Source organism: Xenia sp. Carnegie-2017, unplaced genomic scaffold, assembly GCF_021976095.1.
Source record: "Xenia sp. Carnegie-2017 unplaced genomic scaffold, XeniaSp_v1 HiC_scaffold_23, whole genome shotgun sequence".
NCBI lineage: Eukaryota > Metazoa > Cnidaria > Anthozoa > Malacalcyonacea > Xeniidae > Xenia > Xenia sp. Carnegie-2017.
This window is the reverse complement of record NW_025813486.1, coordinates 6,007,162-6,033,486: the sequence shown is the minus strand read 5'-3', so window position 1 is coordinate 6,033,486 and position 26,325 is coordinate 6,007,162. Positions and strand designations below refer to the sequence as shown.

Genomic DNA, 26,325 nt, shown 5'->3' with positions numbered 1-26,325 from the left:
ATTTTCTATAAAACTAATTAAAATATTAAAGAATCCATTAGAAGAAATGCTGCTGATTGCATGAAAAATGTTATTTAATTCAAATGTTTTATATTGATTAGCTACGTAATTGATAGAGATAGTAAAACAAAAAAGCACTCCTAAATTCTACCTGTGGAGTTGCTCAACAAACGATGGTTAGGTTTACAGCATGAGCAACTCCCAAGAGCCCATGACATTCAAGACCAGACTTTCAAGCTGCGTGCTATACCGGATTCACTCTTCATTTGCTGTAAAGGCTTCATTTGCTTTTAATTGCCTTTATTCAGTGTCTTCAGATAATTAATGTTTATTAAATTCAGAGCTTAAGTCCATTTAATTGTAATTCTGGCATTAACCATTATCACTTCGTTTTAATACTTTAATAAACGGGACCTTGGAAATATTGTAACTCCAGAAATACCATTTAGTATCGTATAAGAGTTTTGATGTGTATTTTATAAAGTTGACTTTAAATGTCATATGTCTTCGACAAAAGCAATTGAGAATAAAATTTAAATAACCAGGTTTTGTATCATTCAATAATGTAAGCTAGATGCAGAAATGTGATTATGCATCATCCAAATACTTCGTGAAAAGTGTTTTGCTACTTTACATCTATAAAATAAAACCTTTAACTACCGTATCGTTGATTTCTTACTTGTTTTCCTATCAGTAAACTTTTCATTGTGGTTCGCTTTCATTAAAAACTGAAAAAGTTCTTAAGTTCTGGGTTGTTTTTCAATTCGTCATTACACCAGACAGCCGCACGTACCCGAACTGGATTTTTAAATGAACTCCTTAGGATCATCGACTTTATAAAATGGATGGTTTTAGTGCTGATCGCAATCAATCAATCTGTCAATAAAAGCCAACAATCAAAATAATGATATGCGTAAAAAATTTATTTGTCTTTTCCAATCTGAGTAAATTCTATTTTACACGGTATCTTTCCTGTTCACTTGCCTTTTCACAAACTGTTTTTACTGTTTAAAAACTGTTTATTTTTGATGTGATTTCTTTTCACCGAAATTGAATAAGTTCTTGAGATCTGGACTGTTTTTCAATTCTTCATCGGACCTCACAGTAGCATGCACTCGAACAGGGAGATTGGGGAATTTTTTGAGAATATACGCCTTGTGATCGCCAATCTTATAAAATGGTTCTAGTTGTGGTCTTGGCCGTGGTCGATCGTTCCAATGTTGGTTTATATTTCGAATAAGTCTTAAACATTCTGTCCATGAAGAGTCATATGTAAAAATCTTTCCAGTCACCACATCCGTCCTAAAATAATCATAAACATCACTGTCTATTTTACTTTTCCAATCTGAGGATTCACTATTCAATTGTTGAACGACACTACACAGGGGATCATTTGTCTTAATCTGCTGAATATTTCCAACTTTACATAATAAGTCAAATTTCTCGTCATCCGACATAAGAAATGGGTGTTTTAACGCCACGGTAGCCGATGGTCTGTCTTCAGGTTTTAGATTTAACATCCACGACAGAAGGTCCTTTAGTGTTGCATCCTCGATTTGATCCAAACCAACAGGCTTTCCATTCAACATGTTCATCAGTCTATACGGTTTAGTTCCAAACGGATGTTTTCCCTTTGTTGCAATATAATAAGTTACCATTCCTGCATTCTAAAAAGATTAACAATGTAATGTCACAACTTGAATGCATATATGCATGAAGTTAAAATGGTTATAATCTTATACTGTTTATAATAATGTAGTAGATTGTAAAACCCTCTCCCCCTCAGGGACCTTAGGTTTCTAGAACACCGCAGAGAGCGGGCTCAAAAGAAAATCACGTGTACTTATTATATTTTAAGTGTTAAACGGACCACTATTAAATAGTTCACAAATCAAGAACCGTATTGCAACATACACTTACATATACATCAGACTCTTTCTTGTACCGTCCTTTATCAACAGAATCTTCCTTTTCACAATATGATTCTGGAGCTATCCAATACTCCGTTCCTGTGTTAGGACTGCTTTCATATGTCGTAGAATCATTATTCAATATTTGACTAATGCCAAAGTCAGCTATCAGAAAGTTGTCTTGTGAGTCTCGGAGAACATTGGTAGGCTTTAAGTCCCGATGAATAATGGGATTTTCGCCACTATGAAGATCAGCTAATCCTTGCAAAATTTGTCTGAGAATGTCGGGAAGAGCGTTTTGAAGATCTTCCAAAGTAGAAGATTTCACATAACTCTCCAACGATTCTTCACATAAGTCTAATATTAAATAGACATAATCCGTTCCAGTATCTTCTTCTAAGAAGGAATAATTCACAACATATTTTGATCTCTTTGCGTTGAATTGATTTAAAATTTCTTTTTCTTTCTGTGCAAGCTTCATGCAGTTGTCTCGAAGTATTCGTTTCACTGCTTTGCCGTAACCATCTTTCCTCAGTCCAAGAAAAACACGGGTCTCGTTACTTCCTTTTCCGATGCAAAAATCGTCCGAAAAAATCACACGTACATCGCTCACTTGTTTAACCTCGACACTGTCATCGCGTGAACGTTTAATCAGATTTGAAAACATTTCTTTATGCTTCTTCGATTTATCATTGTATTTCCACTCTTGTAACTTTGATTCTAAAAAAATTTGATAAAAGAATGAAATTTATGCATGGGTAAGAGAAAGGCATATTAATACCGCATATTTTTAAAATCTTTATCAATAACTATTTATAATAGACATATCATGAATTTCTTAATTGTGCAATCAAATCTGGTGACATTAAGGTTAGCTTATACCAAAAATTAATTACAAAATTTTTTTGCAAATATTTTGGTGATTTTGTCGAAGAATAACCTTATATTATTCGAACATATTAAGTTAAAATTTTGAGAGCATGTTTTTTACATTCGTCTTTTAGGGTGTGAATGCATGATCCGGTAGCCGAGATTGAACAAAGCTTTAAATGACTTTGGCAAATCGAAATGATTAAATACTCATCAACAGATAAATCTTCTGTACATGTTTTGTAGATAAGTGTCTTAATAATAATATCAATAAGTATGAGTAAAACTTATCTCCTCTGTCTGAGTACAACCGCGAGTCTTTATTCTTGAGCGTTCGTGAGTCCAACAATGACTCACAATAGTTTTCCAAATAGATTGAAGGCACAGAAGCCAAAAGATAGTTATGGCACAGAAGCCAAGATAGTTGTCTGGTAGATTGTAGCTTTTCAACCTACTTCGGTAGGCTATGCCTCCTAAGTTTGTCTCCTCGTAGCTTGTGCTCGTAGGTTGTCCTCGTAAATTGTCCTCGAAGGTTGTACTCAGTGGTCTAAACTACTCATATATATATAATATCTAATGGGAAGTATTGTGGTTTTGTGACCTACATCCCATACGCAATACAGTATGTTACAGTAAGATGTAGCTAACCAGAATAACAACAAATGCGGTGGCGGTTCTAAAGTATGTTTACGCATGTAAGCAAACTTCTAGCGCATGCAAGCAAGCTTCTACATTATGTCCTAATTAGTAATATATGAAATTAGAATATGATATAATATGATATTACATGATAGTAGTTGCTATCATGTAACACTAGGTTGGTATAGTCCTGAGAAGTACTGTTTTGTTGTTGTTGACTGACGTTTCGACAAACTTAGCGGTAGTCATCTTCAGAGTCAAATGAGGAGTAAACGTCAGGTTAGCCGTATTTATTGTCTGGTTCTTACGTCATTGTATTGTGTGTACAGGAAATTTGCAGGAAATGTGTATTGTCATTGTGGATTAGTGTGAAGTGAAATATTTTATTTTTAGTTGTGATGTGTGATTTAGGTGTGACGTTTTTAGTTGTAATGTGTGGTGTCAATTGTGTATTGTCATTGTGAATTAGTTTGAAGTGTAATGTTTTTAGTTGATCGTTTGTTTGTATTGTGAATAAGTCGTTTGTAAGGTGCCGGTAATTGCTGTGATCAGTTCAGGGGGGTTTGTTCCATGTTGGTATACCAACTTTCTAATGTAAGCCGTTGTCTATAGTCAGTACTGTAAGTGATGCATTTTGCCGAGTCCCAGTCAATGTTGTGCTTTGTGATTCGGTGATGTTCGGCAATGTGATTAGTTTTGTCTTGTTTCTTAGTAGCTCGTTTGTGCCCAGTAAGTCTTATGTTTAAGTTCCTGCCAGTTTCCCCGATATAGGAGGCGTGGCAGTCGGAGCAGTTTATTTTGTAAACTGCACCTTGTCGTTCGTTGGGTTGTTCTTTGTCCTTTATGTTCGTTAGTACTTGTCATAATGTTGTGATTGGTTTATGTGAGACACGTATGTTGTATGGTCGTAAGATACGCGAGATAGTCTCAGACGTACCTTTGATGTAAGGTATCGTTGCTGTTGTCACTGAGTTGTTCGTTTCGTTGGGTTCGTTGGGTTTGTAAGTGTTGCGTTTGATAAAGTCAGAGTTATAGTTGTTTTGTCAAAACACGTTTGAGATAGTTGTTTTCGTTTTGTAGAGCGTCCGGTGAATCACATATGATTTGTGCACGTCTTGTTAATGTTCTGATTGTGGTGGCTTTGTGTGATGTAGGGTTGTAAGATGATTGGTCTAGTAGTCGGTCAGTATGTGTTGGCTTGCGATAAACTGTTGTTCCTAGTTTTTGATTGTCATGTTTTACCAAACAGTCGAGGAAAGGAAGAGTTCCGTTTTCTTCGACATCTTTGGTAAATTGTATGTGGCTGTTCTGTTTGTTGATGTGAGTATGGAAGTCATCAATCTCGTCTGCATGTAGTGCTGTGATTATGTCATCTACGTAGCGAAACCAAAAAGGTAGTGCATGTTTGTAAGTCATGAGTGCCCGTTCCTCTATAGATTGCATTACAATTTCAGCAACTACAACAGAAACATCACCGAATCACAAAGCACAACATTGACTGGGACTCGGTTGCACAACACTAACACTAGGTTGGTATAGTCCTGAGAAGTACTGTTTTTGTTGTTGTTGACTGACGTTTCGACAAACTTAGCGGTAGTCATCTTCAGAGTCAAATGAGTAGTAAACGTCAGGTTAACCGTATTTGTTATCTGGTTCTTACGTCATTGTATTGTGTGTACAGGAAATGTGTATTGTCATTGTGAATTAAGGCTCTTACAGACGAGCAAATTTTCTATGACAAAACTCTATGTTACAAGTTTTATACGCCCGTCTGTACGCGTCACTTTGCCATATTTTTCTGTGACAAATGCATTTGTCATAGAAAAATGGGCCAAATGACGAACTTTGTTCGTCTGTACGGCCAACAAAGAAAATATAACAAATGACGTGCCAGTGATGAACCTAGTCAGCGGAATTTTTCAGCGTACTCAGTGTTGTGGCCACAAAGATCTGTCTTAGCGGCCAACATGGCGGCAGCCAACAACGTGCGTTGGACTGATGCAGCCACAAGTCACCTCCTTGAGTTACTTAGAACAAGGGAGAGTTTGTGGAATTTAAAATCAGAATGCTACAAAGACAGAAATAAGAAGAAAAAAGACTATCAAGAGATCCTGAACATAATGAAAGAGGAAGTCCCTGGTATCGATCTTTCTTACATCAAAGGTGGGTACACTTAACGTTTACACAGTAATTGTATCAGCGATGTCACCATGAGTCTGTTGGACTGTGCTTCGTTGTGTAGTTCAAAACAGTTACTACGGCATTCTAACTTATTGGCATCGTTGAACAGCCGACGATTGTTTACTTTGACTATCGCTGATTTTCCCGCGTATTCTCTTTGATATATGCTGTGCTATTATATCGCGGGCCACAACATTTGTCACACAAAATTTGTTGATGGGTACAGACGGTCAAAGAAAATATGCCACATGAAAAACTTGCCATAGAAAATTTGCTGCACGTACACATGGACATTTGCCACAAAAAAATGGTAACATAGAGTTTTGTCATAGAAAATTTGTTCGTCTGTAAGAGCCTTTAGTGTGAAGTGATATATTTTTATTTTTAGTTGTGATGTGTGATTTTGGTGTGATGTTTTTAGTTGTAATGTGTGGGTGTCAATTGTGAATTGTCATTGTGAATTAGTGTAAAGTGTAATGTTTTTAGTTGATCTTTGTTTGTATTGTGAATAAGTCGTTTGTAAGGTGCCGGTAATTGTTGTGATCTGTTCAGGGGGGTTTGTTCCATGTTGGTATACCAACTTTCTAATGTAAGCCGTTGTCTATAGTCAGTACTGTAAGCAATGCATTTTGCCGAGTCCCAGTCAATGTTGTGCTTTGTGATTCGGTGACGTTCGGCAATGTGATTAGTTTTGTCTTGTTTCTTCGTAGCTCGTTTGTGTTCAGTAAGTCTGATGTTTAAGTTCCTGCCAGTTTCCCCGATATAGGAGGCGTGGCAGTCGGAGCAGTTTATTTTGAAACTGGGTTGTTCTTTGTCCTTTATGTTCGTTAGTACTTGTCGTGACGTTGTGATTGGTTTATGTGCACACGTATGTTGTATGGTCTTAAGATACGCAAGATAGTCTTAGACGTACCTTTGATGTAAGGTATCGTTGATGTTGTCACTGAGTTGTTCGTTTCGTTTGATTCGTTAGATTTGTAAGTGTTGCGTTTGATAAAGTGAGAGTTATAGTTGTTTTTGTCAAAAACACGTTTGAGATAGTTGCGTATCTTACGACCATACAACATACGTGTCGCACATAAACCAATCACAACGTTACGACAATCAGGGAACATACCACAACAGACAAAAACTCTCAGGGAACATACCACAACAGACAAAAACTCTCAGGGAACCAGAATCAAGGAACATACCACAACAGACAAAAACTCTCATATCAACTGACACCTTCTTAAATCTCACTCATGCTAAACCAACTATTCACCCTCTTGTTTCAAAATCATCGACACTGCCGACACCTCATTTTTCCTTAAAATCAAAGAAGCACTCCACATCAACAAAACTAACCCTGACCTCAATGTTCAAGTTTTTAAATTCAATACAATATTTAGTTTATAATACGCTCGGACGCTCCTCATTAATTTATCTTATCTCCTTTTTATTGTTGTAATTTATGTTTCATATTACTTTTATAAAAACCCTGTATCACCTATTATTTCACCCATACTGAAGATGGCATCATGAGATGTCGAAACATGTCTATTTTCAAAAACGTTGTCGCTTATATTAAATGTGTATTAACAAAAACAGTCTTTCTCAGGACTATACCAACCTGGACGATCGACATTTACAAACATGTAACGATACTCCCGGGTTCAAACCATTTACTTTAGATAAATCTTCTAGAGCATTTTCATAACATTCTCATTTAACTAATTTAATAATCACGCAAAAATTTAAAATGAAAACAACCAAATTGGCCTAATTGGAAAATGTTAACGAGAACGACTTGTGGCGTTTAACAGACATAAAATGATTTCGAGGCATTGAAAGGGGAAAAACTTCAAGCATAAAAATTACAACTGTTTGGGAATGGCCACAAGTCATTCCTATTGAAATTCTAAAATTAGGCCAAACTGGTTGTTTCAAATTTAAAATTTTGCTCTTTTATTAAATCAAAATATTGTGAAATTCCTCAAGAAGATTTATCTCATGGTAAGTACCGACTTGTTTCCATTTGCCAAAATCATTTAACGCCTCGCTGAATTCCAATTAGTGAAGTCAGGATCATTTAAACACTCTCATACCGGATGAACTTTCTTATGTTTTCTGCCAAACATTTAGTGTTGAAATGCAATCAAATCCCTAAATTTTATTTTGTCAAACGTTGTTTTGATAACTGATGCGTACTGTTCCTCTTATGCACCTTAGTAAAGTGACGCTTGTTATCTTTATCCCTGTTAACTAAATCTCTACCTCGTGTTTTTTCTCATTATCGTGCAGCATTGCTGGTATCATTTTCCCCTTGCGAAACTGAATATGGTTATTTGCAGTAATTCACTACATTATCCAACATATGATGATTTATTTGTAAGAAGCAATTTGTCTGTCATGTGTCAGAGTTATCAAGGAAAATTCCGTTTTAGTTAAATATTTACCGAAGGAGAAATGGAATCATGCCATTTCAATAGTTTTTTTTAACACCACGATAAAGTAAGCCATTCAAATTCTTGCCATATATTTCAGTTGATTTAACTTTCACAAGAATTTGGCATTCACAAGATATTATTCGACCACAACTGAAGATATGAATAGCTCCCTCCCCGTTAAACGTTATAATTTCGGCCCTCTATACTGTTGTCCATTCCACAATATCTGAGAAAACATGATACAGCCATTGAGTTCTGTAAGTGATATTTCATCAGCAGCATTATTCTTAATTAATCGGGTGGCTTATGTCGTAAGTAGCTTGGTCCGATTCACGAGCAGTTTTTAATGAAGGTGATTAAACCATTTAACAATCATCAATTAAGACACAGTTTGAATCATAAATGAGATTTTTGGATGAACTTCCTATTCTAATATAATCCAAATAATCATATTTATTTATTTTGAAATCAATGGGAGTAATTTATGGAAATCAATGAATGAAGTCGTTGTTTTTATATTTTGCGATTAGTAACGTTATTTGCTTATCAATTTTGGCAAATTTTCAAGTAGAAAAAACTGATACAGCAACTTTTACGCTCTATGTAACTTTCAAAATGCAATTCTTAGTAAAAAGCATTCAAAATTTAATTCTAAGTTAGAAAATGATCATTGTGGACTTTTGAATGATGTACACACTGAAGAGGTTATCTCCAGTATACTTAGCAAGGAGAGAGGTCAAAAAAACTTGTAATTTTCTGTAAATTTCGAATTTAGAAGATCGTTTAGTAAATGTGCAATTTAATGCTACATTTGTCATATTGACAATTGTAAATCGCCTTCTTTTTATTGTGGAACTTTAAGATTTCACATCGTCAAATTGGCTCATTTTCTATATGATTTGGAGATATTTTTATTACAATGAACAGGAATTCTTATTTATTGAAGTATATTGAGCAAGTCGATTTGATGGTGGTCGTTCTTTGCATAAGTTTTAATGTCATTAGCTAGGTAGTGTATGCATGCATGGTGGTGCAAACGTGAAGTATGACAGTATATCCAGATGATAGTTTGTTGAGAGGTTTTTATGATCAAACAAGCAGAATACAAAAAAACGTCACTTTGAAAAAATAGATTGCATGAAGTCATTATCACCTCAAGTCTCATCTTAATTTCAAATGACTGAAAAAGTGCGAAAAGTACAAATTGTGAAGAGACAAGATTTTACTGTCATGGTTAAAACAGATTAAACCAGCTGCAAATGTTACCATTCAGTGTTGCTTAGACATGTGATGAAAAAATTCATATATCTTATAACATTTGTTAGTGTAAAAGGTTGATTGAGGAATGTATTTGTAATCAACCATATAATCCTTTTTCTTGAATGGAACTTATGAAGTGTAGTCATTTTGAGCACTTTATAAAAAGATTTACGTCGCTTTCCTGCTACGCAGTATTTATTGAGATAAACAAAGACTTGTCAAGTTGTGCTGAGCACTGCCGTCGGGTAAAAAGTACATTTAAATTATTTGTCGTTCGCAAAAGGAAAATTTAACCCATTGATACAGTATTGAACTTACGTAATAAATGAACGTTTGGAGTCCGAAAGTGCAACACTGTATACGTATGTCATACATATTATTAAATTATATAAATCTTCATAAAAACGCATAAATACCAATCAAATGACTTGAATTTTGATACAATTCAAATCAATATGCTTAGGTTACACAATATATTCAAAAAAATTAGAATTGAAAGGCATACCTTGTTTTGTATTTTCAACACCAGGAGAACTTCCGACATCTTTAGCATTAGCATCATCACCACTTGTGATTTCTACGAACAATATTTTAAAAAGCGTTATTCACACAACCTGTGTATGTCTATTTTGACAACAAGTAATAAATGAATTTACAGCTAGCGCTCAAAAAGAAATAACACAAATAAATTGCAAAGTTTTGGATAGTAGCTTTTTACAACTATATATTTCGTTTCGTTTTACCCATTAGCTCCAAAATCTCATATACATATATTACACACTGTTTTACACGGCTGACATTTTCAAGTAATAAAATGACCTTACAATTGGAAATATTAAAGGGGCAGTATATATTTCCACGCAATGAACAAGTTTTCATCAGGCGTAATTTTAAAAACAAATGTAGATAAGCAAACTTCGTGAATTACGACTGCCAAAGACTATTTTGGTAAAACACAAGACAATAGACACTCCGTATATAGCAAACATTATTTATCTAGATTAAATATTTGAGGAAAAGTGATACAGCCATCGAGTTCTGAAAGCGATATTCCAGCAGCAGCATTATTAAACACCCCCTCCCTCACCTCACTAAAATTTATAGTTTTGACCCTCTATAGAGTGGTCCGTGCTACAATATCTGAGAAAACATGATACAGCCACTACGTTCTTTAAGTGATATTTTAACAGCTGCGTTCTTAAACACCGCCTTCCCCACCCCACTAAAAGTTATAGCTGCGGCCCTCTATACAGTGGTCCGTGCTGCAATATCTGAGAAAACATGATAGAGCCATTGAGTTCTGTAAGCGATATTTTAGCAGCAGCGTTATTAAACACCGCTCCCCACTAAACGTTATGGTTGCGGCCTTCTATACAGTGGTCCGTACTACATTATCTAAGAAAACATGATACAGCCATTGAGTTCTGTAAGCGATATTTCAGAAGTAGCGCCATTCTTACTAAATCGGTGTGCTTAAGTCGTAAGTGGCTTGGTCTGATTCACGTGAACTTTTTAATAGAGGTCATCAAGCCATTTGACAATCAGTTTGAATCATAAATGAGATCTTTTGAGTCACTTGCTCTTCTAATACTATGGCGTTCCGTTCCGGTCATAATTATATGAAGTTGATCAAACGAAAAACAATCGCTCATAAATATGTCGAACTTTCAAAGTTGAAGTTCAAACGTTAAAAGCTAAAACAAAATGCCCAATGTCAATAGCAAACATCGATGCATACAGTCGAACCGCTCAAAAATAAATCGAAGTGCAAAAATATAAGTCGAAGGGAAACGGAAGTCACTGAGATATTAGCGGATATGGTCTATGGTCATACAAAACCATTCAAAACCTACTTAATAAGATATAACTATCACTCATATCAAAAATGGCGGACAACTTAAATGAAATAGTTAGGCGTGTTGTGTCCTGTCTTCAAAATTTACCGGACACTGCTTCCAGCAATACCCCAAGCATAAGCGATGATAGTACTAGTAGCAGGTCCTTTGGCTCAGTTGAAGAAGAAATCGGCCAAAGATTCCAAATTCCTCGTGTGTCGCCGGGAATTGCTAATAGGATTCATAGTTCCAGAAGAAGTGAAAGAGGTCGGTTTATCCCTTACACTACAAAACAAAAAGGGAAATACAAAGCCAAACCTGCTGCAGAGTTGGTTATAAAAGACGTGTGTCTACTACCTAATCCAGCTTGGGATCAAGTCCCTCGGCGACAAGTAAAGGAAGACCTCGTGAAAAGAAGTTTATTTGTTGACGCATGGAGTCGTGATAAATCGTGGTCAGAAGATCAATTACGAGCGGAATTACACAGTATTTTCAAGAAGCATATTACAGGACCAAACACGTAAGCTATTGAAGTATGTAGTATTCAATTTTGTATCTTGCAGTGGAATTGAATGGGTTAAATTACTTAAATACAATTAATTTTTTCCAAGCTTTGAGTTTGTAAAGTCTGTCGGAAATGGCATCGCCCAATTAAAACTGCCACAAGGGCAAGAAGCAAATGCCAAAATAATACGACACATTAGTGGGACTGGACCAATTTATATCCGCTCTCTAGTAAAGATCGACAGTGATGAGGTACTGTAACTCTTCATTATATGCCTTAAGATTACACACTGTCCACATTATGATTGTAGATTAATTGCTAGTTCAGTTAAGCTCTAGCGATTACAAAATCATGCATTTACTATAATGAGTTTTATTCAGGATGATGACATTGTTGAATTGAGTGATAATGTGGATAATTTTGTCAGAAGTAGTGATATAAGATCGTATGTATCACGCAATTTGGAGTCCAACCAAAGGCAAAGCAGTGAGCAATATGTTACTGTTATTCCAACTACCACTCCATCGCTCCCAATTGCTTGTGAGACAGGTGAAACTTCCGATGGCATAAGAAGTTCTTTAAATCTCTGTAGCATTGAAAAGCAGAAACTAGATGAAATGTTCCCAAATTGTCCTGCTGAAGTGTTTGCACAAGCTGTAAATTGTACAACACTTGATCTGGCTGTGGACTATGTTATAAGTCATATACCTTCCAAGTCAGGTAATTATTTCCAGGTAGTTAAGAAAGTTTACATAGTCAACAAATTTGGATAAAGTAATGTAAATTTTCACATTTTTTTCAGATGAACAACAATTTGATGGCTCTAAAATTGAGGAGGATGCATGTTTAAAAGACCTATTATACTCTCTACAACCCATCCCTGGGACTCCTACACGCTTGACAGTCAGCAGATCATCAATTTTTGCTGATAGTGTGTCATTTTTCAAACACAGACATTTTGATTTTAAGAAACCATTGAAGGTCACATTTGAAGACGAATCAGCAATTGATGGTGGTGGCCCTAAACGAGAGTTCTTCACTTTACTGTTGCGTGAACTCCTTTCTCCATCAGCTACTCCTCGTCTTTTTGAAGGAAGAGATGGAATTTTTTTACCAATGCACAATACAGATGCTCTTAGATCAAATCTGTATAAGGTGGCTGGACGGATTATTGCAGCATCAATAGTTCATGGTGTTCCTGGTTTTCCATATTTTCCAAAGGTTTTGTATGCATATTTCCTCAACCCTCAGCCTAATGACGTGGTGGATCACCTCCGTCCAGAGGATGTTGTTGATGCTGAATATGTAGATGTCTTGAAAAAGGTGATTAGAAAAGTAATCAATTTTTTTTTGTGCTCTTACAACTATGAAAATTAACTTTGGCTTATACTTTTAAAAGCTAGATGCTTTTGATGAAGAAAACAACGAAACCTTAGCTTCTGAAATTCAACCTTTGTTAGTTGAGTCAGGTTTTCCTCATCCCGTCAATATTGATAATCGTTTTCAAGCTATTATGTCCTTGTGTCTGCATGGAGTCATCTTATCCAGGAAGGCTGAAATTGATCAATTGATGATCGGCTTATGCCCACTTCTTGACGCAATCAGAAGACATCCAGACAAGATGGAAAGTTTATTTGTGGCTGGTACTTGCCCACCTTTGACACTCCATGATTTTTTATCTGTTGTTCAGTTTGATAATGTTGAGATTCGCATCAAACAGTTTTTCACTCGGTATCTTTCATCACAAAGTATGTTATATTTTTTAGAATTTGTACATGTTGTTGTTTTGGCAACATTCTTTAAATCATGATGTTAATATACTTTAATTATTACAGGTTCTGGAATTCCTAGTGTTTTGATGTTTTCAACTGGTTGCAAATCCTTACCTCCAATGGGTTTTCATCCATCGAGTATAACTATTCTTCAAAATACATTCATTTACCCCAATGCTAACACATGTCCATTGGAATTGGAATTACCTGGTGAGGTAAAAAACTATGAAGAGTTTGAAAGAAATATGGACTCAGCCTTGAATTTCCAAGAAGAAGGTTTTGGAATTGTATAGAGGGTATATAAAACAGAACTAAGTTTTGTTAGATTTGAAACTGTTTGTATGTTGACTTTTACACTATTAGTGCTGAACTTAAAAGTTACTATATCTATTGCATTTTAAATGCTTCTTAACAAAGTTTTGTATTGGATATGATCAGCTCAGTCATTTTAGTAGTAAATATATCTAACTATGTTGCTGAATGTTGTCCAATACAACTAAAAAAAGCTATCAGTCCATCTTGGTCTCCTGCCCCCCCCTTAGTCTCTGAGCAATATTATTTAGGTGTTCAACATGATTTTCTGTTAAACATACTGTTGAAGATGGCACTCTAACACGATAATTTGACTGCAATTCTGAAACTGGGCCATCTTCTTCAACTCCATACTCATTCCAATCTATTTGTAACCCATCTCGAATGCTAGTCACAGCACTAAAATCACTATTTTGATTAGCAACAATTCCTTGTACCCAAAGCTGCCTTGGGCTAAGATTTCCCTCGGTGCTCAAACAATGGCAATTCCACGATTCACTTAATTTCTGCAGTGCATTGTTAATGAGTGGGATGTACACCAAATGTAATGCAATCAAATGAATTTCATTATTAGTGTCTAGAATTAGAGTTTCAAGGTATGCAAAAATATTGATAAAACGACTACACACAATTGAGTTAACTTCACGCCAAAGTCGTTCAATACGCTGGTTGTGAACAGATGTACCTGTTATGCAGCTGCCTCTATTCAGACCACGATATTGAAACATAAATCGAGCAACTTCAATATTCTCTAACCCTAAATCAGTACGCACACGTGAAGGTAAGTTGTACTGATTAACAGCATCCCTAAAGCATTCCATTACAGTAGATGCTTGGTTGTTTGTTGATGCTCTTAAGAAGACAATCATTCTAGAATACCCATCTATGCCACCATGAATTACAATACGATACGGTTGAATAAGTTTGTGATTCCCATCCAAATGCCTACAAAAATTTTTTAACCCTTTTGACATGTGCCAATAAACTAACATGATTTTCAATGACTACAAAAGAAAGATAGAGTTTTATTTTACCACCAGTTTTCCCTTAATGAATATTTCACATACCATAAGGCATTTGGACAAGGAACGGAATAGCGTCTTTGTATGATGCTTCTTGATCCTCTAAGGGTTACCACAACTGGGTCAACCCGGTGCAACGATTCAAGAACTCGTCGTCGTTGGACATGCAGTCCACGTTGTCGTAACGCACCCTGTATTAATCTATAACCAATTCTAGGCGTCACATCCAAGATTTCACGGACAAGTCGATCAAGAACGCTATTTTCTATGTTAGAAAATACCTGTTGACTTGGCATTTGAAACAAACGTCTTCTGCGACGTATGGTACTTTCAGAAATGCCAAGATCTCTTGCAATCTGCGACCACGAAAATCCAACCTGAGAGTGTAGTGTCCCCAGCAATTCTTCAGAAATGTGAAGTCTGGGTCGACCAACGCAACTCCTAATCTGGTTTACACTTATTTGGTCATTAGTTTGCTGTTCCTCTGCCATTAATGAGCGAAATGATAATACCTCAGACCTTTCTTTCTGGGTACGAACGATACCAAGAAGATCTCTCATATCTGTTAGCAATTGTGCTTCATTAGGAAACGATTCTTGCAGTCTTGCCAATAATACACTTAGATTTCTTTCATATCCATCGAGACGGCGAGAAATATACTCAGCTGAGTCAAAAGACACATCGTTGAATGAAGAAATCAAAAGCTCTTGTAATGAACGAAAGAATTCCTCTAGCTCAATAGCGCTTATTTGGTTTCTAACAGCCATTTTGTTTACTTCGGGAAAAATTATATTAGTTGTTCGTCCAAGAAGACTTCCGCTTCCTACTGCAGTACATGACTTCCGTTTCCCTTCGACTTATATTTTTGCACTTCGATTTATTTTTGAGCGGTTCGACTGTATGCATCGATGTTTGCTATTGACATTGGGCATTTTGTTTTAGTTTTTAACGTTTGAACTTCAACTTTGAAAGTTCGACGTATTTATGAGGGATTGTTTTTCGTTTGATCAACTTCATGTAATTATGACCGGAACGAAACGCCATATAATACTGTGCAAATAATTATATTTATTTATTTTTAGATCAGTGGGAGTAATTTATTGAAATCAATGAATAAAGTCGTTGTTTTTACGTTTTGCGATTAGTAACGTTATTTGCTTATCTATTTTCGGAAATTTTCTAGTTGAAAAAACTGATACAGCAACTTTTATGCTCTATGCAACTTTCAAAATGCAACTCTGAGTAAAAAGTATTCAAAATTTAATGCTAAGTTAGAAAATGATCTTTGTGGACTTTTGAATGATGTTCACACTGAAGAGGTGATCTCCAGTATACTTAGCAAAGAGAGAGCTCAAAATAAATTGTAATTTTCTGTAAATTTAGAATTTAGAAGATCGTTTTAAAAGTTTGCAATTTAATGCTACATTATCCATAACGAAAATTGTAAATAGCCTTCTTTCTATTGTGGAACATTGAGAATTCACATCGTCAAATTTGCTCATTTTCCATATGATTTTGAGGTATTTTTATTACAATGAACAGAAATTCCTATTTATTAAAGTATGTGGAGCAAGTCCATTTGATGGTGGCCGTTCTTTGCATAATATTTATTGTTATTAGCTAGGTAATGTATGCATGGTGGTGCAAAAGTGAAGTATGACAGTACATCCAAAAGATAGTTTGTTGAGAATTTTTTATGATTAAACAAGCAGAATACAAATAAACGTTACTTTAAAAAAATAGATTGCATGATGTCATTATCACCTCATGTCTCATCTTAATTTCAATTGACTGATAATGTGCTTCGAGTAAAATTTTTTTAGTGTGGCAAAATAGTTAAAACAGATTAAACCAGCCGCAAAATGTTACCAGTCAGTGTTGCTTAGGCATGTGATGAAAAAAACTCATATATCTCATAACATTTGTTAATGTAAAGATTATAAGACTGTATTTGAAGTAAATTTTTATTAGAACTTGGACTTGGTGATGTTTTTTTAATTGTTTCAATACTTTCGATGCTGTAAGCCAGAAGGAAAAAAAAATTAATTTCTATCTGGAAAAAGTTATACTCCGACTAATCTCCTGTACTCTAACAAAGAAAATAGTAATTAATGTAATCAAACACGACCCCTTTTAAAGCAGATGGTCTAACCTGAACACTTCTAAAATACAAGGTCTGATCTGTATGGTGTACATTATGTCAAGATTTGTTTTAAAAGGTTTTAGCATATTTATTATAATCCTTTTTCTTTAATGGAACTTATGAAATGTAATCAATTTGAGCACTTTATAAAGAGTTGCCCCACTTTGCTGCTACGCAGTATTTATTGTGATAAACAAAGACTTGTCAAGTTGTGCTGAGCACTGCCGTCTGGTACAAAGTACATTAAAATTATTTGTCGTTCACAAAAGGAAAATTTAAGTCATTAATACAGTATTGAACAAACGTATTAAACGAACGTTTGGAGTCCGAAAGTGCAACACTGTATACGTACATCATGCATATTATTAAATATTATAAATCTTCATAAAAACACAAAAATACCAATCAAATGACTTAAATTTTGATACAATACAAAACAAATATGCTTAAGTTTTGCAATATATATAAAATAGAATTGAAAAGCATACCTTGTTTTGTATTTTCAACACCAGGAGAATTTCCGACATCTTTAGCATTAGCATCATCACCACTTGTGATTTCTACGAACAATATTTTAAAAAGCGTTATCAACACAAGCTGTGTATTTCCATTTTGACAACGAGTAAAAAAATTGAATTAACAGCTAGCGCTCAAAAAGAAATAAAAGTTATAAAACAAATAAATTGAAAAGTTTAGGATAGTAGCTTTTAAAACTATATATTTCATTTTGTTTTTCCCATTATCTCCAAAATCTTATATACATATATTACGCACTGTCTTACATGACTGACATTTTCAAGTAATAAAATGACCTTACAATTGGAAATATTGAGGCGGCAGTAAATATTTTCACGTAATGAACCAGCTTTTATCAGGCGTAATTTTACAAATAAAGGTAGATAAACAAACTTCATGAATTACGACTGCCAAAGAGTATTTTGGTAAAACACAAGACAATAGACACTCTGTATATAGTAAACATTATTTATCTAGATTGCATAATGCTTACTATATACGGAATGTCCATTGTCTTGTGTTTTACTAAAACTTCATAAAGCAAACAGCAAATGTTTTGTAAAACGAAAAACCATGGTATGAATGTAAGTCAAAAAAGAACACTCGAAAAGTGGGTTTTATTATCTAGGCGACACAGTTTCAAACTATATATTTTCTGCTGGCAAAAACTAGAAGAGTGAAAGCCAGTCCTTGCAAAACAGCAAGAATGGAAAAAGAAAAGAAAGCTTTGTTTCAAGTCAAATAATACCATATAGCTAATTAACTTTTTATTAATCTCGCCTGCTCTGTTTTTATCACAAACCTCTCCTTAAGGGTCTCGGTCAGTACAAATAAATTCAGTCCAATTTTTCTCCGTAAAGACCTTACACTCGGTTATTAAGGGCGTTGTAATAAGTTCAGACATTGAGAAGTGATAACGAACTCTTGTCGCCAATCTCTTTCGAGTATTTTAGTAATTTTATAATAAAGTTGCTAAAGTCTGTTGCTGTTGAATGTCTGCTTTGAGGACAAGGAAACTATTACAATTTTATGCAACTTTATGCAACCTGTCAAAGAACGAAAGTTGTAAGCAGACACAGACATTAACACATTTTTTAGCGTTGTTGTTTAATTACTGATGGATTTAAAAGAAAAGTTTGGAATTATTTTAATCATACATTATCGTCATAAACAGTATATATATATATTCGAAAGTTTCCTAAAGAATATGCAAGCATCCAAAAGCCTGGAAAATGGACGAATTTCGTTCTTAAACAGAACAAATGAATGGTTGCTTAATTAATAGCTACTTCGAAGTTCGAATTCATTTCTCGTTGACGATTCTTTCCCTTAATGTATATGGAATCCTTGCCGAATTACTCAATTTGTTGCGAAGGCTGCTTTTCCCTACGGAATCGAGGCAATTACGAGAGATCGGTCAAACAGAAATTTTATCGCGATATGTGGCTTGTTTACTCCTACCTCAGCGCTATACTTTCATTAAACAATCAACTCGTCGTCGCAAGTTTTTGTCAGTTATGAAATGAAATTGAACTGTATTCCTAGAAAATAGATGAGCGTGAGGAATAAACAAGGAAAGCAGTGATCGCTATAATATTTTTGAATTAGTAAACACCTTTTTTAGTTAGGTAAACATCCTGCAGGAAACATAATGACTTTAATTTCTATACATGTTTGTAAATTATTTATTGTGTGTATTATGTGTGTGTATATTTATTAATTTCTATGATAATGTTTGGTATCAATGTCAGTCACGCTATGTCAATGTAGTTTCAATAAATTCTTAGTAGCAAAATAGCTGCTAAACATTTCATACAACCATGATTTGATAAAATGTAGACACATGTTTTGTCAAGCTTTTGCTATCTTTATTGCTAAAATCATTTATTTATGCTTTATATTAAGCAACTTGATAAAATTAGATCTTAGCAAACAAATACATTATAGGTCTAATTTTAACTTGAAATAAAATATTTACTTTCACTCCTGTAATATAATATCTGTGACATGTATAAATGACATAATATTTTCTTGCTGTAAAAATTAATACACTGAAAATGGCGTAAGCATGCTGAAATATGTCTGTCTTAAAATCATCCTGATTTGTTTCCAATGTTTGTCAATTTTTCAGTCTATGATTTTTTGATAACATAATTTTCACAGAGCTGGGTTTGGTGAAATAAAAATTTTTCTAAGACGTCAAAGACTAAAAGTGTGTTTAATTTTTGATACGTATATATTATAAGACGATATTTAAATGTATGCTTTAATTCTATGAGTCACTTTGAAATAGACACCAGGTATATGGAATATTATTATCTCTAAATGGTTCAATGTTGTATTTGAATCTTACAACTAACAATGAGTTTATAGCTGTTATATATCTTGAGCAATGTTTGTTTGATTAAAATGTTTTGTTTCCATCTCACTGTTCTTTAGAGCGAGTTTTATGTATATGTTTTTAGTTTATAGGTAGATTTTTGATTTATTCTTTTTGTTTATTAATGTAAGTATGAATCCAAACTGCGTTTTAATCAATGCTTTGGCTCTTTTGTTTGTCTACAACCAAAATGAATAACCCAGTCCTCACACAAAACAATTTGTATGTCAATGAACCACTTAAATCTAGGACTTTCAATTCATTATGGCCAAATTTTTTTGTATTATACTATGAAATTTGTATGTATTCTTAGCCGACTGAAACATATTAAAAGCCATCAATAAGCTACGGATCTCAAATAGTTGGAGTTAGACCCAAAAAACATGAATTAAATTTGACATAATATTAATGCCTAAGCCATTGATGTACCTATTGATTTGACGAATGCAAGACTTTGTCCAAGTATATTTTCCCAGTATATTTTCAGTTCAGTAATGTCTGTATATAGAATATGGTTAATAGTTACGATATTCTCAGCAACTCTGTGACAATTACAAGTTACACCAACACCTGTGGTCGAGACTTCAACGCAGAAAGCTTCATCGTCAAGAGTTACACATTTTCAAGCTTATTTTATTAATAGAAATGTCCAACATTTAGTACAAGAAAGGCAAAATACATTTGATTAGTATTTATATTCATTATGGCTATCAGCGTTAACAAACTTCGTTGATGAACTTTATTACAAAATTGCGTCCTCCAAAGATTTATTAAAGGGGAACTCCACCCTCACACAATGTTGGTCTTAAAACTTTGTCTGTCCCGTGAAAATAAATATGCGGCAATTATTTGTTTGTTTGATTCAATATTTTCACAATAATGAGTTGAAATGCTGCAGCTAGGGCATCCGGTGCGTGGGAGCAGACATATGTCAGCGGCTTGTATTTGACGTCATATCGTCAATTGATGCTCAAAGCTCTATGTAAAGTCATTGCACAGTCATAACAAACTTGCGTCAAAATGCTTCTCCAAACCACAAAATGTTTCTTTTCGAAACTTCAGAATTTTTATTTATAGGTATATACACAAGCAACTTTTATAGCTTACAAGAAAGTATTGAGCTGGTTATTTGTATTCTGTTTTAATAGAACGGTTTCACATCCATAAAGGCCATTGTCACACAGTTTCCGCACTACATATAGAATTTAAATATCGATTAATATCATTTCTTAAAAAATAAGAAGGTTTATTTGTGTGGAAACTGTGCTGTAATGCCGTTTGCTTCGTTTGCTTGTCCTCCGAATTCAACCTTAACAACAGTTTCTACTAATGTGAAACCAGTCTATTTCCATCAATAACATTGAATAATAATAATAAAAAAACATGGTTGTGTAGTTTAGATTCATTATGGTTAGAAAATAATCCCAGTGGCGTAGCTAGCGGTCCCGCTACTCCCGCCCGGCGGGAGTAGAAATTTCCCCCAAAAATAATAAATATTCTATTTGGACATAAGATATACATTATTTGACGAACAATTTGTAATATTATGTTTTATTCGTTCATATTTACGCTTTTATTAGGTGGTTCGTAATCGTAATACAGCAAAATCTCAAGATTTGTTATGTAACCTAGCAACCGCCTTTTCTCGCACATTGCATACTCGCGCGATTCTCCACGTATTCCGCCCATCTTCAGAGGGCGGAACATACAATATAATTCTATATAAGAAGTTTTGAATTCTGGTTTGCTAAGGGACTTGACGCATGCTCAAATTTGCTGTTTTTATAGTCGAACTCCCGCTATTTTAAATTGGCGGAGGTTGTAATTATTCGACCTTTTAATACGAGTACAGCGATTAGTGATTATCAAATTACGTGTCATTGTCGGTATTAATTTTCCATTGTGTTTACTCTCAAATCGCTATTTTGTATTTGTGTATGACACAATGGCTTCAAGTGCGACTGCGATTTGCTCAACTGATGTTGATTTAGTAAATAGCTTATTAGCTAAACCGTTCTCTGCTCGATCGTCGGTCGAACAGAATGTTATCGTTCATGAACGGCCTACTCCTGATTTAACTATCCAAAATAAGGGAAGAGCATTTCAGAGAGATTGGTATGAGGCGAAGGACTGGCTGTGTGGCAGTACAACCTTGCAGAAAGTGTTTTGTTGGCCATGTCTAATGTTTTCCCAAAACATCGCCATCGTGGACTAAGAATGGCTACAACGATATGCGGAGTATTATGTCTGATGCTAAGAAGCATGAAAATCTAAATCGCATTTGACTGCATTTAAGACATGGAAAACGTATGGAGCTAGTGAACGAATTGATTGTCTTATGTCCCTCGCTAGAAGAAATGAGATTCAGCGTCACAATGAGGAGGTAAGACAAAATCGAGAAATTTTAAAAACTGTTACTGAGGCCGTGCTGTATTTGTCAAAGCAAGAGTTGCCATTTAGAGGTCACAATGAGTCCGAAGGTAGCTTGAACAAAGGTAATTATAGAAAGTTGCTCGAATGTTTTGCTAAGTTTGATTCTGTATTTGAGCGTCGACTGCACAGTAGACTAGCAGAATCTGATATAGTTGGTGACAGAAGATTTACTGGAGTCTCCCCAGAAATTCAAAATGGTCTTATTAGCTGTCTTGATTCAATTATTGAAGATGAAATCAGAAAGGAAATAAATGATTGCACATTTATGAGTATTCTGGTTGATGAAACATCTGATGTCTCCACCAAAGAGCAGCTAAGTGTTATTGCTCGGTTTGACAAAGCAAGTGAAATTATGGAGAGGCAATTAGGATTTGTGGATGTAAGTATGAACAGAAATGCTACAGCAATATTACAAGTTGTCAAAGATAAACTTGGTGAGTATTCTAATATAAAAGAAAAACTGGTTTTACAAACATATGATGATGCTTCTGCCATGTCTGGCCATATCAATGGTGTTCAAGCATTGGTTCGACAAGAGTATCCTTTTGCTCATTTTGTTCATTGTGCAGCTCATAGATTGAACCTGGTCCTATGCCAGTCGGCCTCATCAATTTCTCCTGTTAAAATCTTTTTTATTAATATAGCTACATTCAGCACATTTACAAGCAATGCCCCAAAAAGAAAAGCTTTTCTCACATCTAACAACCTTGAGTTTCCTGCCCCTGGTGAAACAAGATGGTATTATCGCTCTAGATTAATCAATCTATTGCGCAAAAACTATGAAAAACTTTTAGATATTTTTGAGGGGGTACTTGAACAACCAGCTGGGTGGGATAGCTTTCATCTTGATAGCTTTCTCTTTTGTTTTCTAGTGTGTGTTTTTTACAGGATTTTAGAACAGTCCACAATTTTGTATTCCATTCTTCAAAATATGGAAACCCATTTTAACTATGGCATAAGCAAGATTGACAATTTCAAGCAGTTTATTGTGTCACTTCGCACAGATCAAGCTTTCACCGAGTTTTACCAAACTGCACTAGAAAAAGTAGGCCCACCAGCAACCAGAGCAGATAGTAGATACAATTACAAACAGCTTTATTTTGAGATTATTGATTCCATTAAAGGCATGTTAAGTGAACGATTTCAAGATATTAATCAGTTCGAGTTTTTAGACCTTGTAAATCCTAAACTATTTACTACATGGAAGGGCATAGTTCCACAGGAGAAGATCAATCTTCTCAAAGATAAGTATAGTCCTCTTTTGACATCCAAACTTTGGAGAGTCAACTTTCCTTCATTTACAACGACAAGGACTTTCACAAAGAGTGCAGTAATGAGGTTCTTAAATACATCTTCAAATTTAATCTCCAGTCGAGTTTAGGTCAAGCGGTAAATTTGTTAAAATTGAATGGTGTGTTGGCAGTGTCAAGTGCTTCAGTAGAGAGGTCGTTTTCTTGCTTAAAAGGGTAAAAGCTATTTAAGAAATAGAATGGGTCAAGGTCGGCTTAGCTCTTTGTGTAGAATATCTATTCACAAAGATATCATTGAAAAGAAAGAGGAATCAGAGGTGTTGCATAACAAGGTGGTTGAAAAATTTGTAGAAAAACCCAGGAGGCTGGCCTTTCTTTATAAATGATGAGTATAGTATGTGTTTTGATATTTGTTCGTATAATACATGGTACTTCATTGAGAAAATTAAGCATAACTTTAAAGAATAAAGCCATCCCTGTCTACTTGCCCCAATCTAAACAAGTTTAAACTAACAAGTAGAGTGCTAAGAAAAATCTCTCTCTATGCACTTTAGAAGTGTCGTATACTATATTATTTTTTGTGCTAATACAAATTTATTCTGTATATGCAGGGGCAGTGATGAGTAAATTATGTTTTAGGGGACAATTGTCTCCTTTTAACTAGTTGCAGTTTCAACGATTGCCACATTAAGAATGCAGCTAACAAAAATGGGTTTTTATAAATTATTGTACAACAAATAATTCGCCCTCAAAATCGCAGGAAATGCTGTTTCCAAGGCTCTGTTTTTCAAAATTTTACGGGGGAGCATGCCCCCGGACCCCCCTGGTGGGGTCGCGCCTTCGGCGCGAGATTGATTGGCGGGAGTGACTATTTTTCCTAGCTACGCCAATGAATAATCCTACATAAAACCGTTGGAAAATTAGCATTTCGTGCAAAGAATTTAGGTGTACTTTCCTTGACGTAAAGTATGAAATTATAGTTTCCTAATTATTTATACATAATTTCCCTTTTTTAAGTCACATTAGGGACAAACATTGCCAGTGCTATGAAAAACAAACACCCTCATACTGATCACCAATATGGTGTGTGGCATTTGTCTAAATCTGTCACAAAAAACTAACAAAGAAGGCTAATATTAAGGGAAATGATGACTTGACCCATTGGATTAAGTCCATGTCTAATCATCTTTGTGGTGCTCTGCAAGTTGTAACAAGAATGCAGAAGAATTGGTGGAAAAATGGAAGTCCATCCTTAACCAACAACAAGCATTTCTGGAGAGGGAACACCTATTTTCATCAATGTTGCTACCAAAAATTAACAGAAAGACAAACAAGCAGAAGAAGTGGTTATCTCCTACTTCACAAGCATATATTGCTGCAGAGAAGGTGATTTGTGACAAAAGGCTTCTAAAAGACCTGCTGAAGCTGTCTGAGTTTTGTCACACAGGAGAGTTGGAGGTTTACCATTCCTTTTTACTGTAATACTGCCCAAAGCGAGAGCATTTTTCATTTCCTGGAATGGTAGCCCGCACACAGTTAGCAGCATTAAACCACAACAACAATATAAACCGTGATAAAGCATCATTAAGTCAGGGACAAACAAAGGGCAAGAGCGTTACACATTGATTTTTGCTAAAACAAAGAAGCAATGGCTTGTAAAAGCAATGAAAGAAAAGAAAGAATACCAGTACGTTGATATACTACTTGCCGAGGTTGTGAATGCATGCAAAACTGAGTCAAAATGCGTCAAAATAATTTCCGCTGACGCTTTCTATGCCAACGCTGCTGAGCCTCAAAACAGCTCAAACAGCGCACTTAAAGACGCGATTTTGTCAAAAGTAAAATAGCTGATCTAAAAACTTCAAAATATAATAACCTTTACATAAAAATGGAACTTTTAAGACCAACATTATGTGAGGGTGGAGTTCCCCTTTAACCAATACTTGTATTGATAGCTATCGTTTTGATACTTTGGCCAAATTTGCAGAATAAAACGCGTTTTTCATCACAAAATTTAAAAATATTAATGCTCCATGTTGGCATTTGCTTATTGTAAATAACAAACTTAAACTAGCAAGGTGGGAACATCTTATGTCGTCACGATCCATTTGTAAAACTTCGCAGCCAGGGACGAAATTTAGCGTTAAATTTAAACAAATTATACCAAACCAAAAATGCTCAAACTTACACAAAATGTTTTTAAGAATGTATATTTTTTAATTGGCGAAAAAACAATGGGGTGAAATTGGGCCGAAGTTGCACTTTAAAAAAATCATTAACTCAAATCAGCCACCAACATTATGCTGTATATAATACCTACAAACTTACCAAAATATTTTGATGACAGAGAAACATGAGCATGACTTGGAACTGTAAATTTACTCTGAGTTCTTTGAGACTCATATTCTTCAATTTCTTCGTTCATCCTACGAAACTTGCTGTAAGACGCAGTGGGATGATTATGGTCTTTACCTAGCACATTCAGGTTTCGAATTTCCAGAGCTTTTTCGCGAACCTCTTTAGCTTCGTCGTATTTTCCAGTTTTTTTAAAGACCAAACCAAGATTGTGTAAAGACGCAGCCACATCAACATGATTTGGACCTAACGATTGTTTACGAATTTCTAGAGCTTTTTCGTAAAACTCTAAAGCTTTGTCGTACTTTTCAGTATCATAATACACCATACCAAGATTGTTTAAAGACGCAGCAACATCAACATGATTTAGACCTAACGATTGTTTTCGAATTTCTAGAGCTTTTTCGTGAACGTCTTTAGCTTCGTCGTACTTTCCAATTTTTTCAAAGACCAAACCAAGATTGTGTAAAGATGCAGCGACATCAACATGATTTGGACCTAACGATTGTTTAC

The 26,325-nt window shown here is 34.9% G+C and overlaps 1 protein-coding gene and 1 long non-coding RNA gene across 2 annotated transcripts; one reads left to right on the top strand and one right to left on the bottom strand.

The window, feature by feature from the left end:
- Positions 1 to 908: 908 nt before the first annotated feature.
- LOC124447811 (serine/threonine-protein kinase/endoribonuclease IRE2-like) lies at positions 909 to 26,295 on the bottom strand. The gene is made up of 5 exons (XM_046998812.1): positions 25,786 to 26,295; positions 17,367 to 17,438; positions 9,795 to 9,866; positions 1,921 to 2,630; positions 909 to 1,667 (listed from the first exon to the last, which is right to left on the bottom strand). The coding sequence occupies exons 1-5, from the start codon at positions 26,138 to 26,140 to the stop codon at positions 1,020 to 1,022; spliced, it is 1,857 nt and encodes a 618-aa protein (XP_046854768.1). The 5' UTR covers positions 26,141 to 26,295; the 3' UTR covers positions 909 to 1,019.
- On the top strand, positions 11,574 to 12,090 carry LOC124447816. Its single transcript, XR_006948837.1, has 3 exons — positions 11,574 to 11,644; positions 11,736 to 11,880; positions 12,010 to 12,090. It is a non-coding gene; the product is annotated as an uncharacterized LOC124447816 (long non-coding RNA).
- Positions 26,296 to 26,325: the final 30 nt, after the last annotated feature.